The sequence below is a fragment of the Centroberyx affinis genome, unplaced genomic scaffold (genome assembly GCF_046629955.1).
Source record: "Centroberyx affinis isolate AG114_WGS23_722 - 3 ecotype Tasmania unplaced genomic scaffold, CSIRO-AGI_Caff_v1 ptg000751l_1, whole genome shotgun sequence".
Taxonomy (NCBI): Eukaryota; Metazoa; Chordata; class Actinopteri; order Beryciformes; family Berycidae; genus Centroberyx; species Centroberyx affinis.
Window position 1 is genome coordinate 142,219 of NW_027279364.1, and position 16,139 is coordinate 158,357.

A 16,139-nucleotide genomic window follows, 5' to 3' on the forward strand; every position below is an offset into this window, starting at 1 on the left:
GTGCGTGTGTGCGTGTTTTGTATGTGTGTACAAGAGAGGGATCAAGGAAGAGCGAGCCGTTTCTCCTTTCAGCCCAATAAGGCTGTGCTGCTCCCTGGGGTGCTTAGTGGTTGTCCAGAGGTTCCTCTGTGGTTACAAGGGGGTTGTTTGGTGGTTGTAAATTGGGCTGGTCCTGCGAGAGCTGGTGTTATTCTAGGAAAGGCTTGTTTTCCTCTACTTTCCCACTCAGTCGCTCTTGCTCATTCCTCCCTCTTCTCTCCCTCTATGTTGATATCTCACATCTCCTCAGAGAAGAGAAGTTGTGGTGTTTATTGCAAAAGAGAAAGACAGCACTGCCCTTCCCTCTTATCCCTCGCAACCTGTGTGTGTGTGTGTGTGTGTGTGTGTGTGTGTGTGTGTGTGTTCCATCAGCCCTCCAGATCATATTAGTTTCAACACAACAGCTTGGGCTGAGCGCAAACCGGTGGAACTAGTTCCACAAATAATTGTTTGTCTTTAGGGGAAATTGTGTTTCAGTGGTGCTGATGTGTGTGCGTGTCTTTAGTTTGCTTGTAAACACACACTGTAGGCACACACATGTACCATGCACGCACACACACACCCGCACACATTCACACAGAGGTCTGACTGCAGACATTTGAAGCTGTGTATCACCTGGTAATCCACTCTTACTTAAAACAGGTGCCATCTTGCTGACATACACCAATGCGCGCTTACTCATACAAGTAATTACATTTTCACAGAGACATGCATTACACACACACACATACACGAACATATTCCTACTCTAGAGCCTTCTTTCTTTATCTGTCTCTCTCCCTCACACACCAACTGATGTACAACACACCAAGAAAAGCATATTTATTTTGACTCTTTGCTAGCCAGTGTTTTTACACAGGAATGCGTCGGCAGAGCAAATGGCAGGCTATAGAAAAGCATAACCCATCCAGATGATTTATGACCAATGCGCTAGAGAGAACTGGCTTTCCTCTCTTTTCCAGCACACATCCCTTTTTCGGCCACTCGATCCAGTTATACACACACACACACGCACAGTCATGGAGAGACACCAGACTCCTGTAGGTTTGGCCTACTTGCCTAGGTTCACTAATGCTGTCCTCTGTTGTACCAGACGCCTCCACACTGTCCTCATTTATCATCAGGAGCCCTCGTCCCAAAATTATTCCTCTGCTCCCTTTCCTTGTCTCCTTTCCTAGTCTGTGAAGAAAGGACAGTGATTAATCTCCCTCTCTCTCTCTTTCTCTGTCTCTCTTAGGAGCGTCAGGGCAGCGGGTGAAGGTGGAGCCAGAGGTGTTGTCCTATCCCGGCCAGTCGGTCAACCTGCGCTGTGCCTTCACTGACGCCACCGGCATTCAGCTCACAATGGTGAGACACACACACTGTCATGATGGAAATACGTTTTCAGTTTTTTTTGGGGGGAGTTAGAACTTGATTACTTCTTGTTGTGCCACCACATTCACATTGATGGTAAATTAGGTTTGCAGTACAAAATGCAAATAAAAATGTCTGTTTCACGCAGAAATGGGAGTCCATTGTGCTGACTCAACGCAGCACAATCTGTCAGAATTGCCTGAGACTACAATTGGCTTTCACAATTGAATGAATCATCCTCACAAATGTGCAGAAATTGGCCATCAAGTGAATGTACAAACCATTTCATATTTGAATAAACATATGGCTATTTTCCTGGATGGTATTTGTCAATTATGCACCAGATTGACTGAGTCTCAAGGTGTGTGCTACTTAGTTGGACAGGTGGGCAAATTAGAGCAATTCTTTGCATTCAACAGAAACATGAAATGACAAAACAGGTCGATGTGCTTTATATACCTCACATATTAGAGCCAAATCTAACAAACCATTGCCCAGAGGAATAAACCTAAGGGTAGTAATAGGTTTTAGAACTTCTAGGCTTAATGTTTTATTGCTCCAAACAAACAATACTAAGATTCATTTTGCTTCAGGGGATTGAATATGATAAGCGTAGGCGCACTTCTAGTCGCATCTCAATGAAGTCGTAAGTGCACAATTCTGGTCGTGCTTGATTCCACTAACAGCAGGAGAGAGAAAAACTAGCTTCTGAAAAACTAGCATCCATATTCATCTCTGCTCCAGTTATTTGATTGCAATGCTGTGCAGTCTAGTGGACTGTACTGCCAAATTTGGATGTGTTACAATGCTCCTCAATGTGCCTCATCGAGGGCATGATAAATGAGGGCCATTGTTTTTCTCAGTCCAGCAGCCTGGTCCAACACTGAACGTATTCAAATCATTGACCCTGTGTCTGCTCCACCGTAGGTAACATGGATCTACGAGCCGAAGGAAGGGGAGAGGATCAACATAGCCGTGTTCCACCCCAAATTTGAGCCCAACTACCCCGACTCGCCCCTGAAGGGCCGGGTCAGCTTCACCACTACTCCCCCCAGCCTGTCCAGCCCTTCCATCCAGATCACAGATGTTAAGATGACCGATGAGGGGAAGTACATCTGCGAGTACGCTACCTATCCCAGTGGAAACGAACAGGGCATCACCTTCCTGGTCATGCTAGGTAGAGTGCTTGTTTTGTGTGTGTGTTGCTATGTGTCCGAATGTAAAGTATTCCCATGCCTTGGTCTCTCTCCCGCTCCTCCCCCTAAGATAGCAGGCAGGTTAAAAGCATGTCCAGCTAGGCTTAATTGCTATTATAAGTGGTATTGTCAGATCAATCGTGTTCTTGTTAATGCAATGGAACCATTGCTCTAACCTTGGCCCAGCACCAGTGCCTCTGCTCTGCGCTCCTCTCTCTCCAACCCCCCGCCCCTCCCTCCCTGCCTGCCTCCCCTCAGGCTGGATATTGATCTGGCTGCTTGTCATGCCGGCTGTCAGCTCCTGTCCTGCCTGCTCTCCTCTGATCCCATACCAGTACCAGAGAGAGGGCGATTTGAGGAGGAGGTGTGGGGAGCGACGGAGTGGAGGAGTGGAGGCTGGGTGGGTGGTGGGGGTGACAGAGATCATGTAGTGATTTAGAGTTTGGGTTTGGAAATGCGCTGGACCAGTGGGGGTAATTGTTTATCAATGATGGGTGCTAGGGAGAGAGAGGAAATAGATTAGAAGAAACAGAGGGATGGTGAAAGGAGATTTAGGGTTTGGGTGTGTTTGCATTGGGCCAGTGCTCATAATTGTTTATCAATATAGAATCTGAAGAGGAAAAAGGAGGAGGAGAGAGGGGAAGAGAGTGGGAAAGAGAGGCTGTTCAGAGGGGGTTTGGTTTATTTTGTTTATCAATAATGGTGTACATTATCTTTTCCCTGTCTGTGCTCTCTTATTTCCATTGATCTATCTTCATCCTTTAATTTTCTTTCTGTCTCTCTCTCTCTCTGTCACTCTGCGTCTCTCTCCCTCTCTCTACCCTCCATCCTTCTATCCATCCATCAGCTAAGCCCAAGAACTCGGCCTCCCCAGTAACAGTGGTCGCGGGCCCCAAGCCGGTCGTTGTGGCGCGCTGTGAGTCCGCGGACGGCCGACCCGCTGCCCAGATCTCCTGGGTGACCACTGCCAACGGCAACGCGACCACGGTGTCCAAGCCGGGCGGCGACAACACGGTGACGATGACCAGCGAGTACCACATGATTCCCACGGCAGCAGACAACGGCAGAGACATCAGCTGTGTGGTGATGCACAGGACCCAGGCCAAAGCAGACAGCTTCAAGATGAAACTGGCCGTTGAGTGTAAGAAAGCACACGCACACACACACACACACACACACACACACACACACACACACACACACACACACACAGTCCAACACTCTCATTATTCCATGAACTCCATTGCCTTTCATGCTCTAACATGCTAGGCTTTGCCAATTTCAAGCCTTGGAATGATTCAATGAACTCAATGTACTGTAACCCATTTTTTCTTTTTTTTTCTTTCCCTCCTCCCTTCTGCCATTCATCCGTCCCTCCCCCAGACCCCCCTCAGGTGACGATAGTGGGCTATGACAATAACTGGTACGTGGGTCGTACGAACGTGGTGCTCACCTGCCAGGCTACAGGCAACCCCATCCCTACCACAGTCTTATGGAGGACGTGAGTACCAAGCCAGTGGCAATTTGTCTGTCTCTTCCTCTCACGTTCTTTATCATCATTCATGAGGTCTTTCTCGCTCTTTCTTTCTCTCATTCTCCCTTCCTCACCCTTCGTTCCCGGGTCCACAGTCCACTCAGAGCTGTAATCAGCGCTTTTATTATTGCCACTACAGCCGTGCGCTCTGATTATGGAGATAGATGTATAATTTCTGATAATGGACTTTGTGACTCTGGATTTAACCCCGGCATAATGGGAAACACAATATAACTCCCCCACTCCCTTACTCTGCATTATCAGCCATTAGCATAACTGTGGCAAAATATGATAAGAGAAAAGTTTGGAACTTTAGAATGGCAGAGATGAGATTCTGGGCCTGGGTCCATTTGTCTCCTGTCCTCATCATATTTTTCTCCACTGTGTGATAATGGATTGGGGGGGGGGGCACTGCCGATCTAGATTAGTGGAGTTCAATGACATTGCACAACACAGCACATTTCTGTAAATGTACATCTGCCTAAATGCTCTTATTCTACCCAAAGCCAAGCAGACTACAACCTCTCTCTCATTTTTTTCTTTTTCTCCCTCTCCTTTTTTCTTTTTTCCGTCTTTCTCATCTCGCTATGCCTCCGTCCTCGCAGTCTGACAGGAGAGATGCCAGACACGGTGGTAGTCAACGAGAACAAGCTGACGGTGCTGAAGGTGGACGAGGCCGTCAACAACACTTTTGTCTGCGAGGTCAGGAACCGCATGGGGGCCGGCAAGGACCAGGTCACCGCCATGGTCAGAGGTGGGTGGCAGGACACAGACAAACACTTCAACACACACATGCACAGCAGCACATGCGCACATAAGTATATATACGTGTGCTCTTGCCAGACCTGGGTCAGATAATATTTGAAAATAAATAAAAAACTACGAATACACCCATCTGGTGCTCCAAAACAAATGCTAAGAATTATTTGTAAATGGCCTAACACACAGGGGCACACAGATACACACTTCTGCAGGCAGTAAATGCGGCAGTGCAGCACGAGATACTTACACACACTCGGGCTCACCTGGGTCTCGTTCATCACCTAAACCTTTTCCTGGCTTGTCTATGGAAACATTTATATCCTCTGAACTGATGAACTGGACCCAAGTGCACTTTTATCACACATGCTACACATCCTTGCTGTACCATGCTCTTACATCTTCCTCTGGGTTGCACCTTGTTCCATCTCACATGTCACATGAACGTGCTCACACACACGCACACACACACACACACACACACACACACACACACACACACGCACGCACACTTTCTTGTTCTGTGCTGAGAACTGCCTTGGGTCTGTAGTGTAGGGCTAGAGGGTCCAGCTGCTCTGTCCATGGTGTGTGTGCGTGAGTGAGTGTCTGAGAGTGTGTGTGTGCATTTGCTTGCGAAGCCATTCTTTTGGGCTCTCCCCTTTTGACATTTCATCTATCTCTCTATCCTTTTAGGAATGCATGTCACTTTTCCATGGCTCCTTGCATGCACTCAACCACAATGTATTTGTCAAAGTTTCTATGCCTCAGTGGTGCTCAAGGTCTGTTTATCCACTTTGTACTGTGAATAGCATTTGTAAAGTGCTTCTCACAGGGTTTCAATAGAAGTGCCACACAGACAAAATGTTCCTTTTCACTGAGATATTAGCGCAAATTCCACAGCACTGAAACATAATCTCATTTCACATTCTTCTTTTTTTTTCCTCAAATGAGAGCAGTCCACCCTCCTAAAGTGATAATCACAAAGGCGACTTCCAAATAGCTTCATCATGGCACCCTCGGCCATCAGTAATGACCTTATTCACAGGAGTAACTAAAGCAAGGCAAATGAGCAGTGTGCTCGTGACTCAGTAGTGTCAATGTCTTCAAGATGAGGCTGCAATCACTGATAATGATACTTTTGATACACAATGACATTGTTGACTTTGAAATGAAGTGGATTTCGATGTTGCCTTGGGTTCAGCCAGTACTGTGTACAGCACTGTGTCTGTGTGTGTGTGTGTGTGTGTGTGTGTGTGTCTCTCTGTGTCTGTGTGTGTAAGTATACATGTATGCATTTGTCTGTGTGTGTTTTCATTTGTCGTGCCATTCTGGGCCTTGGAGGATGTTCCAGTGAGTTGAGTCAGCAAGAACGGTGCCTGTTAAGATGGAGAACAGTCCATCCTTCCATCCCTCAGTGGGTTTAGATGCATCCCTCGACGGGGTTCATTCCTGCACCTCACCTCATACAAAATACATCCCCTTCTCCCCTTTTGCTGCCTGCCTGCACTTAACCGGAAGTTATTTTCTGCTGACATGGGGGAAACTTCGGCCATAATGGGGGAAAAAGTGCATTTCTCTGGTGGCTACATCTTAAGAGCCACCCCACTACATGCCCTCATTTTCTCTCTCTCTCTCTCTCTGTCCTCTCTTCTCTCGCTCAGTCTCTCTTTATTTCATTCTTTTTTTGTTTCTTCTCTCTCTCGCTCTCACTCCCTCTCCCTCTCTCCCTCTCCAAGTCCCTTGGCTCCCTATGGTGCCACAACATGCGTCACTACTCTTCTGGGGCCATTCTGTACTGCTGCATGGTAGTGTAACTGGCTTCTGTAGCATAAAGGATGTCACCATTTCCCGCTGTGTATTACAAGCAGGAAGCAGGGAGGGTGCAGAGATCCAGGGAACAGAGGGAGGGAGATGGAGGCGGCTGCTTTTAGACTAAAACGTGCACCAGGATGAATCAGAGCCAGAGTGCCAATCTCACACTCAGAGAGACGGAAGGAGGAATGGAGGGAGAGAGTGGAAGCTGATGGCATTTAAAACCCCCATGGGAATCTTATGGCATTGCATCCTCTCTCCACCACCATTGCCCCCTGCTTTCTCTCACCATAGTGTGTGTGTGTGTGTGTGCGTGTCTGTCTGTCTGTCTGTCTGTCTGTCTGTCTGGCTGTCTGTCTCCAAACCTCTCAGAGCGGATCAGTCACCCTGTGCTGCTTCAGCTCCTGGCTGCTTCTCTCCCTCTCTCTCTCTCGCTCTCTCTCTCACTCTCTCTCTCTCTCTCTCTCTCACTCTCACTCTCACACACATCCTCCTACCACCACTCCCTTCCCTCCTCCCCCAATTTCTCTTTCTGGCTGGTCCCCTCCTGAAATGTCCTTCCCACAGTTTCCTTGTCTCACAGTGTCCCGTCTTGCTCTCTCTCGGCCGATCACCTCCTCCCTCCTTCCCACTCCGCTCTTACTCACAGTCAGAGGAGGAGGAGAATAGCATGTGAGCTAAATTCGCTGGGAGTTAAGGGGTGATTTAGGCAAACTGCAAGAGTCAGAGTGAGGGAGGTTTTAAGAAGGCTGGGAGAGATGTAGAGATGTATATGGAATGAAAGGGAGCGAGTCAGCAGTGGTTGAAATGAAATGAGAGAGTGGGTGATAGTCTGAACAGAGCGAGAGAAAGATGTGGAATGACTCCAGATGGGGGTGTGTTGCAGACCTGTGGAGGCTAATGTGAATGTGTGTGGACAAACAGGGCTAAGAGGGGCCGACAGGCGTGAAATGGCCAGCACCTGCTACATAGCAGGTCCCCCGCTCCCCTCTACCCCACAGCTGCATGACACACACACACAGACACACACACACGCACACACACATACACACAAGCTAGTGTGTGTCTGTGTGGGTGTTTGTCCGTGTCCTCTGCCCTCGGTCTTGTCCTGTGCACCTGGAGGCAGAAACGGGGATGGATGGTACTTGTCCTCTCCTCTCCCTACCTCCTCCCCAACCCCCCTCTTCTTCGATCCTACTGCTTAGTCACACACACACGTAGCCCACCCCGCCCCTCTCCCCCCCCCTCTTTCTCTCTCTATCTATCTACCCTATCTCCCTCGCTATCGCTCACCACAGTTTGCTCTTTACATTTCATCTCTCATCCTCTCCGTTAGCATATGCTCCCTCCTCATCCTTTCTTATCTCTCTCAGGTTGTCTTCCAGCCTCATGCAGTGTGGTGCTGATCTCCCTACTCAGAGAAGAGATGCCTGCCCCCAGGTTTCTCTCTCTCTCTCTCTCTTTCTATCTCTCTCTCTCATGCTCATGCTATCTCTCTCTCTTTGAGCTTAACTCTTAAATACCAGTCGCTCTCCCTTAATCACAGCTTAGCTGCCTCCATCTCTCCATCCCTCCATCTATCCCTCTATCCGGGCTCCTCTCGGGGGCTCTGGTGTGGCTAACCCAGATTTTCTCCATCTCCAATCTCTCGTTTTTCCCCCATCATTCCTTAAAGGGGTGGCTCATCTGAACCTCAAAAAGTTAAATGCCCCAACTTGAATCTCTTGACAGTCTGTCTGCCTACTCAGATGAACTGAAAAGAGATTCCTCTCAATTCAATGCATTCTCTCAATCTCCAAACACATCTAAGGAGACAGTTCAAGGGCAAGAGCTTTGGCCATTTTCCTCCACTGGGTTTGGGTGTGTGTGTGTCTTGCTGTCTATTGTGTGTGTGTGTGTGTGTCTGCCTGCATCTGTCTGTGTCTGTCAGTGTGTGTCTCCGGCCATGCGAAAACAGCCAGAGAACAGGTCTGATGGAGCCAAGTCTCCCTCCAGCCTGCAACTGGCCCCCTGCCCACCCCTCATTAGCACACACGCACACGCGCGCACACACACACACACACACACAGACACACACACACACACACACACACACACACACACATAGCCCTGTTCAATAACTTAACATGCTGACAGAGAACACTGCTAAGCTATGCTCTGGGTGCAGCCCAACCCAGCAACCGCCCCCATGCTTCCACGCTGCTGGAATGTGTGTCCATGCACCACTGATGACTATTATGGTGTGTTTATGTGTGTGTGTGTATGTGTGTGTGTGTGTGTGTGTGTGTGTGTGTGTACAGACATGGGCGCTGCATATTTTTGGGAGGCAGCAGTAGACTTTACTTCCGCCCCATCTCTCTCATTACTTGCGGTCACTTGGAGCTTACGGTCGTGCTTGATGCGACTTTATAAGAAGCATGCTGTTTTTTGGCTTCCACTGTCTGGTGTGTGTGTGTGTGTGTGTGTGTGTCTGTGTGTGTAAGGGGGGTGGGGGGGTTACTGTAGTGATGCATGTTTGTTTTCCATTTTTTCCATCCCCTGATGTTCTCACAGCATGCATATTACATTGGGCAGCTTTTGCGCTGGCTCATCCAACGGCATGTGCTTGTACAGTGTCCTCTTCTCACCCATTTTAATAGATTCCAGTGGTGCTTTGTTAAGATGTGTTTGAGACTGAAGTGGTTCTGTATTGGGCCTGGGGTGACTCCTTTACACCCCCCTCTTGAATCATGAAGTGTTGTCTCCAGAATGCAGAATAAAACATGGAATACTTTAAAGGTCCACAGACGGACCCAACACCATAAACACTGAGAGAGGCGGAGAGAATTCACTTGAGTGAAGCATTGTAAATAATTGGATGAGTCGAATTTATGTGGATTATGCCTTCAAATTTTAGTGTAATTCCCTACAGTTTGTGGTTGCAGTTTGTGCCAGCAAGTCTCGGGTTTGGACTCCAGCGCAATGCAGAGAGGGTTGCCATGTTGTTGGATCCCCATGGAGCCTGAGGTGTTAATGCATTTCCTGTGTTTCTGTTACGAGTGGACACCAAGGGCTACCCATCACATGTGTGTGAATAGGAATGTTTAGCACTGCTTGGGAGGGACAGGAGGGGAGAGCAACAGTAGGTGAGAGTGAGAGAGAGAAATGGAGAGGGAGGGAGAGAGAGAGAGAAATGGAAACAGAGGGAGAGAAAATTTACTTGCATGACATTAGTATTTTTTTTCCCCAGCCATATGTTGAAAGTGGAGTGCAGAGCAGGAGAGCGGAGAAAAGTAACTTATGACAGAAATACAAAGGCAAATTGGGGAGATGGCAGGGAAAATGGATTTAGAGGAGATGGAAAGAGAATATGTGCAGGAGACAGCTGGTGAAGTGGTGGCAGAAATGGAGAAAAGAGTAGAGGAGGAGAAGAGAGGCAGGAATAAAGAGGGAGAGAAAAGTGGAGGACAGGTGTAGACAGCAGAACCATATTCTCTCTTGACAAGAATCAGTGTTATAAGAGTAATTCTGTCAGCTCTCTGCACACATTAACAGGAGGGGCTGGCTTCTGTTGGATTTCAAATGGGTATGTCAAATAAGAATAGAGCTGATGCGACACTTTAAAATTTAGGCAGGGATTTTAATGGTAACATGTACTGGTTAATCCTCTGCAGCTGGTGAAAGCGTGGTGAGGGGAAAGGAAGGCTAGAGCGAGAGGAAGGATGTTCAGCTAAGCCAAGGGTTGTTGATCATTTTCAGCCAGCGGCTCAAATTAGAAATTCACTTGCTCAATGTCCCAGGCTCGTCAAGAAATGATGGTATTCTTGTAATGTAACAGATTCCTTTTGGTGGACATTTTTATCCAAGGCGCCTTACAGTACCGTGAATGCATACAGCATGGGTGGCCCCAGTGGGAATCAACCCTCTAACCCTGGCAGTGTAAGTGCCATGCGCTACCCACTGAGTTATACATGACCACAAGGGAATATGTGTACAGGGTCATATGGGGAATTTCCAGAGAGAGAGTGCCTGAATGCATTCAGGGCGCTGAGCTCATGGTCTAAGAAAGTCTCTGTGCTAAGCAGTAGGATTTTCCTTGTGTTCCTGGAGGCCTCGCTCCCTAGCAATGTCTTAATTGGCAATTAGCAATGCCTTGTTCGCAAAAATAGTTGCATCAATTGCTGTTGAAATGCCTGCCAACATTTAAAACACTGCACTGATATCATTGGGGAGACGGAGGGAGGGAGAGGGAAGTGTGAGCTCAGAGTTTAAACACTATAGGGCTGACTAGTCATATGGGACCTCTTCACAGCACTGATTTAGACACCACTCCTCCTCCCTGGAGTTTACACACACACACACACACACACACACACACACACACACACACACACACACACACACACACACACAAACAGAGGCATTGTGGATTAGATGGTGGAGGTACAACTAAAACTTTAGTTGTACCCTCTTTACCCGGTCTACTCTCTATGAAAAACACTCAGAAGTGCAATGAAAAGCCGTTGGCTAATGCCAAATAGACTTAAAATGGCTTCTGTTCACGTGTGTGTGTGTGTGTGTGTGTGTGTGTGTGTGTGTGTGTGTAACATGGCAACCGTGACTTATCCAGTGGTTGTGCTGCGGTTAACAAATGCACACACACACACACACACAGAACAGGCACACACATAAACAGCGTCTGTGGTTTACAGAAGTGAGACACAAATTAGGCTGCAGCACCTAGGGGAGAGGGGTGCCAATCTGTCCCCCGCTCTACATTCATGGCTCCGAGGAGGAGTTGTCATTCCGCTGTGTCGCTCTGTCACTCACACCGCCTCACCTCCTCCTCCTCCTCCTCTTCGTCTAATTTACCCCCTCCTCTCCTCCATATCCCTCCATCCATCATCGTCCTCCTCTGCATGGCCTCCACCTGTTCTGCCCTGCACACACCGTTCCCTGCTCCTCCAGAGAGAGAGTGTGTGTGTGGCTTGTGTTTTTCTTTTGCTGTGATGCTGGCCGTTGCCTGGTGATTTGTGGTGAGGAGTGAGAGCCTTGGACAGACCCTGGCCGTTGAAGGGCAACGCTGGGAAACGTGGCTGAGACGTTGTTGATGTGGCTGTGGGAATGGGGACAGGAGCAGCTCTGAGGGAGAGGAGGAAATGTCAGTGCAGCTAGAGGCTCAGCGCACACTAATACACACACACACACATACACAAACACATACTTGACTATACTGACACCTCAGCGTTCTTACACACTTCACTGAATACAGTTCAGACCAGCACCACTGACATCATCCAACCTCTACCCTCTCTGTGTTTTTCCCTCGCCCCTCCTTTTTTCTCTTTTTTTCCCCCTTGACATTGCCTTTCCTTCTCCTTCTTTATTCTGTCTCTATTTTCCTCCTACCTTTCTCTCTCCCTGTCTCCATCTCTCACACTGTTCTCTTTCCCTCTCTCACCCATATATTCCTTTCTTCCCTTCTCTCTCCCTCCCTGCCTCCCCTCCCTCCTTACAGAGCCCTCAGTGAACCCATCCAATGCCGGTGTGGTGGCGGGGGCTGTGATTGGCTCCCTGCTGGCCCTGCTCTTGGTCGCCGCTCTCATCGCTGTCCTTGTCACCCGTAATCGCAGGCAACAGCAGGGTTACCGTGCCAACGGCGGAAACGACATGAAGTCACGCATATTTGGCGGCGGCAAGAAGGCCAGCAAGAACGGCACAGGTGGCGGCGCGGGCAGCGGAGGCATCGGAAGCGGCAACAACAACGGCCCCATCTACGTGTACAGCGAGAGTTCAGCTCACCAGGGCCTCGCAGAGAAAAACAACCACCACCAGCCGCTCACCATGGGGGGCCGGCCCGAAGTCGTGGCCACCACGCCCACTGCCCAAGACATCCTGCTGAGCAATGAATTAGACGAAGCAGAGAGGAGGAAGTTCGATGAGCTGGAGGAGGAGGAGGAGCGGTACGACCACTTTGCCGGAGGGGCCCCCATCCTCCAGCTCCGCACGCCCCACGACCAGGACGATGTGATTGGCGGTTACCTGGACGACGACATGGAATCCCAGAGGGATGGCTCTGTCATCTCACGGACTGCTGTTTACGTATAGAGGAGGAAAGGAAAGGAGGAGGAGAAAAGGAGGGATGGAGAGAAGGAGGGATGGAGGCTTCCTCCCGAGGATTTTATGGCTTCAGGGTCTTGTCCCTGAAGGATGGAAGAGAAAAGAATACCACTTTTATTTTTGAAAATAGATTTTAAATATATTAATAACCACAGTGCAGCCCCAGAATGAACTGAATGAACTGGAGTCAGTTGTGGGGGTGGTGGGATATTCCAAAAGGAGGTTGGAGGGGAGCATTGATGGTATCTGGTCCCTAAGAAGAGTAAATCAAACTTGGATCACTTGGTGTATACGAAACGAAAGAGAGAAAAGAATGCTTTATGAACAACCAGGCTCCCACTGCTTTTGCTCATGCTATCGCTATCACTGGGACCTTGACAAGGACTCTGACAGACAGACTAAAAGAGGGAAACTATGTAGTGAGGGAGTGGGATAATGGCATCATGATACAAGCTTGGCTATAGAGGAGGCTTCTCACTCACATATTCACTCTTATCTCCACCAAAACACAGTAGAAGTGGAAGGGGTTGTCGAGCAGTTACGTGTTGGCTGCTATTCTCAGTCCTCCTGTGGGACACCTTTTGTTTTGGTAATGCATTGTGCTGTGACAGCTAGTGGGTAGTTAGTAGCTAGTGACAGGTAGGGAGGCAAATATATGAGGGCAAAGACAGTAACTATCATGTGGTTTAGAGATGAGAACGTTGTTTGCTCATGTCTGCTGTACCAGGTCCACTGTCTGTGACTTCTTCTCTGGTTCTCTTTTTTGCTCTCTTTCTCCTATTCCCTCCTCGTAAACAAAAAAAAGTCTCTGCCCTCGTAAACATTTTGTGCAGTCCTTCAGACTATCAATATACAGCACAGCAGCCACTGAATTTCCAAGAAGTCAAAACATTAAGTCTGTCTGCGTTAGCAACACGAAACAAGAGCAACTGAATTTAACAAAGTAAGTTTGGAGAGTTTGAGTTTGAACTAAGTTCTTAACAAGGTATTCCGCATGCAAACTATAGTACAGTGCCTGGAGGTAAAAGAGACGGTAAACAAGAGATGAGGGAATGAGGTGTAGCCGATCTGACAGGGTCAAGGGATAGAGAGAGAGATGGAGGAGGCAGGAGGAGTAGAAAGGAGCACGTCTCTTCTTTTCCCTTCCTCCTCATCCCCCTTTCCTCAGAGCGCTCCTGACAGGAGGAGTTTGATTGGTAATGAGCCGTGAAGTCGCCCGCTTAGCCGGGACCAACAGATTGCCACCACTTATCGTTTATGACGTGGCGATTCCTCCCCTACCCGTTTCTCTCTCTCTGTCTCTCTCTCTATCGCTCTCCCTCTCCCTCTCCCTCTCTTCATCCCTCTCTCCCAGTGTTTATGGGGAGTTTATGATTTATCCAGGGCAGTGTGGAGGTCAGGGCTGTGGAGAGCAGAGGAGTATTTTACTGCTCCTGATGTGTCAAACGCCCCACTTACTCTATTCCACTGTAGCCTGCCCTGCCATGCCAGGCCTGACTAATCCACCCAGAGTGGCCATGCTCACTCCACTGCACATGTACATCCGTCTGAGTTTTTTCTCTCGATTACTACTGCCTCCTCCCATACTTTAGTAAATGGCCCCATGTAACAGATCCCCACCTCCACCGTATGACCATGTTAGGTTAAATAGGATTTCAATGGGATAATGTCATATTTCCTTCCATTAGTGGGTGGTGTTAAATGTAGTGAATTGATTAGGAGACATTAAAGGTTGTGTCCACAGGGAGCTATAGGAGTTGTATTGACTAACAGGCAACAAGCAGTGGAATGGCCCTTTATGGTGCAGCTGCAGGGCTGATCGTCTATTGTTTATTTATCTTCCTAATGAGCCACCGAAGGCCAGTTTAGGCAAATATTACTCTGTGGCTGCTGTACACTGGTCTCTCACCTGAGACTTTGTATGTGTGTGTGTGTGTGCTTACGTGTGTTTCACTGTATCTAACGAGCCACCAGAGGGCCGACTGGCGGTCTGCTTGGAGAGAAGCCCTAGCTCCTCTAATCATGTATTTCCTGGCCTGCTGGCCTTCTAATCGACTCCCCTTTGACCCATCGGGACGCTGGTGAGCACGGCTCTCATTGCCTGACCTCGCCTCTGGCTTGTGACCAAGGCCTGGCCTAGATCTGGGTTGCAGTCCGGGTCATGAGGTCAAATGCGGGGCGTCCCATTGCCAAGGGTAAGGATGGCTGTGCTTGCCTCTGTTCATGGCTGTTTAACCCTGAACTATGGATGTGAGAAACACACACACATACTAAGTATCCATATGGGGAGATTCTTGTTTGCCGTTGTGATGGCTATTAACCTTGAGAGAGATGGAGAGACAACAGTAGAGACACTGGAGGAAGATGAGAAAATAAGATGCACAGCATTCAACCCGTTAGTGTTTGATGACTGTCTGGCATTTCCTATGCCAGTGTGTCCAATAGGTTTATAGTCTAATGGCCTTAGCTTATACATAAATACAACTCCCACCAACCCTGGGGAGATTACTGAATTCAGCTGATTTGTCACGACCATGGAAAAAATGTATTACTTATTTTTGCACTTGTGTGTATCACCGCAGCACAGAGAAATATGGGTGGAATACTCTGTGGGGCAAAAAAAAAAAGAATGGCAAGGGACAAACTGTTATATGTACATTTTGGTGTGAGGTATCTGTATACTATATATGTAAGCATCTTTATTTTTCTTGTGAAAATGTGGATATTTATCAAAATGTAAATATCAGATCAATGGAGCCAGTGATGTGGAACTAGAGAGAAAAATGTCCTGGGTTGGCTAAGCTCAAAGTTCAAACGTCTCAGAGTGCGCTCAGAATGTAATTTTCAATCTAATGAATACCTCGGTGGTTCGGGTGTTATTAGAAACTGAACTTAGTTTAGCATACCTAAAGACCAAGAATTGATTTGTTTTGAAAATATACTTGTGTATATATATATACATATTTTCAAGTTGGTTACATCAATGACTTAAAGCCACAAACCTGATTTTATCATTGCCTGCATTTCCACACAATAAGCACACACAGTTTTTTTCGCACAATTGATTTCTCCAACTCCCTGAAACACACACTACACAATGCAAAAAACACACACAATACACATAATTTATCAGACTGTAACCCACAGAAGCGGTGATCTGTGTTGCATCTGAGTCAGCTCAGTGTGTGTGTGTGTGTGTGTGTGTGGTTGTGTGTGTAGTTGTGTGTCTGTGTGTGTTTTCGTGACACTCAGGGGCTTTGAGACATTTCTCACTGCAATTGGGGCTGTAACCTGAGTAGCCAACCTTTTTCACCATGGAAGAATGGAGAAGGGGAGACATTACTGTA

At 47.9% G+C, this 16,139-nt stretch overlaps 1 protein-coding gene across 1 annotated transcript in view; it reads left to right on the forward strand.

The window, feature by feature from the left end:
* LOC139644547 (poliovirus receptor homolog) overlaps nucleotides 1–16,133 on the forward strand; it is a 42,799-nt gene extending 26,666 nt beyond the window's left edge. The window contains exons 2-7 of the mRNA XM_071519941.1: nucleotides 1,277–1,386; nucleotides 2,320–2,569; nucleotides 3,436–3,729; nucleotides 3,972–4,089; nucleotides 4,728–4,876; nucleotides 12,191–16,133. Coding sequence (XP_071376042.1) covers nucleotides 1,277–1,386; nucleotides 2,320–2,569; nucleotides 3,436–3,729; nucleotides 3,972–4,089; nucleotides 4,728–4,876; nucleotides 12,191–12,780 — 1,511 coding nt within the window. The 3' untranslated portion in view covers nucleotides 12,781–16,133. The remainder of the gene's footprint in view (nucleotides 1–1,276; nucleotides 1,387–2,319; nucleotides 2,570–3,435; nucleotides 3,730–3,971; nucleotides 4,090–4,727; nucleotides 4,877–12,190) is intronic.
* Nucleotides 16,134–16,139: the final 6 nt, after the last annotated feature.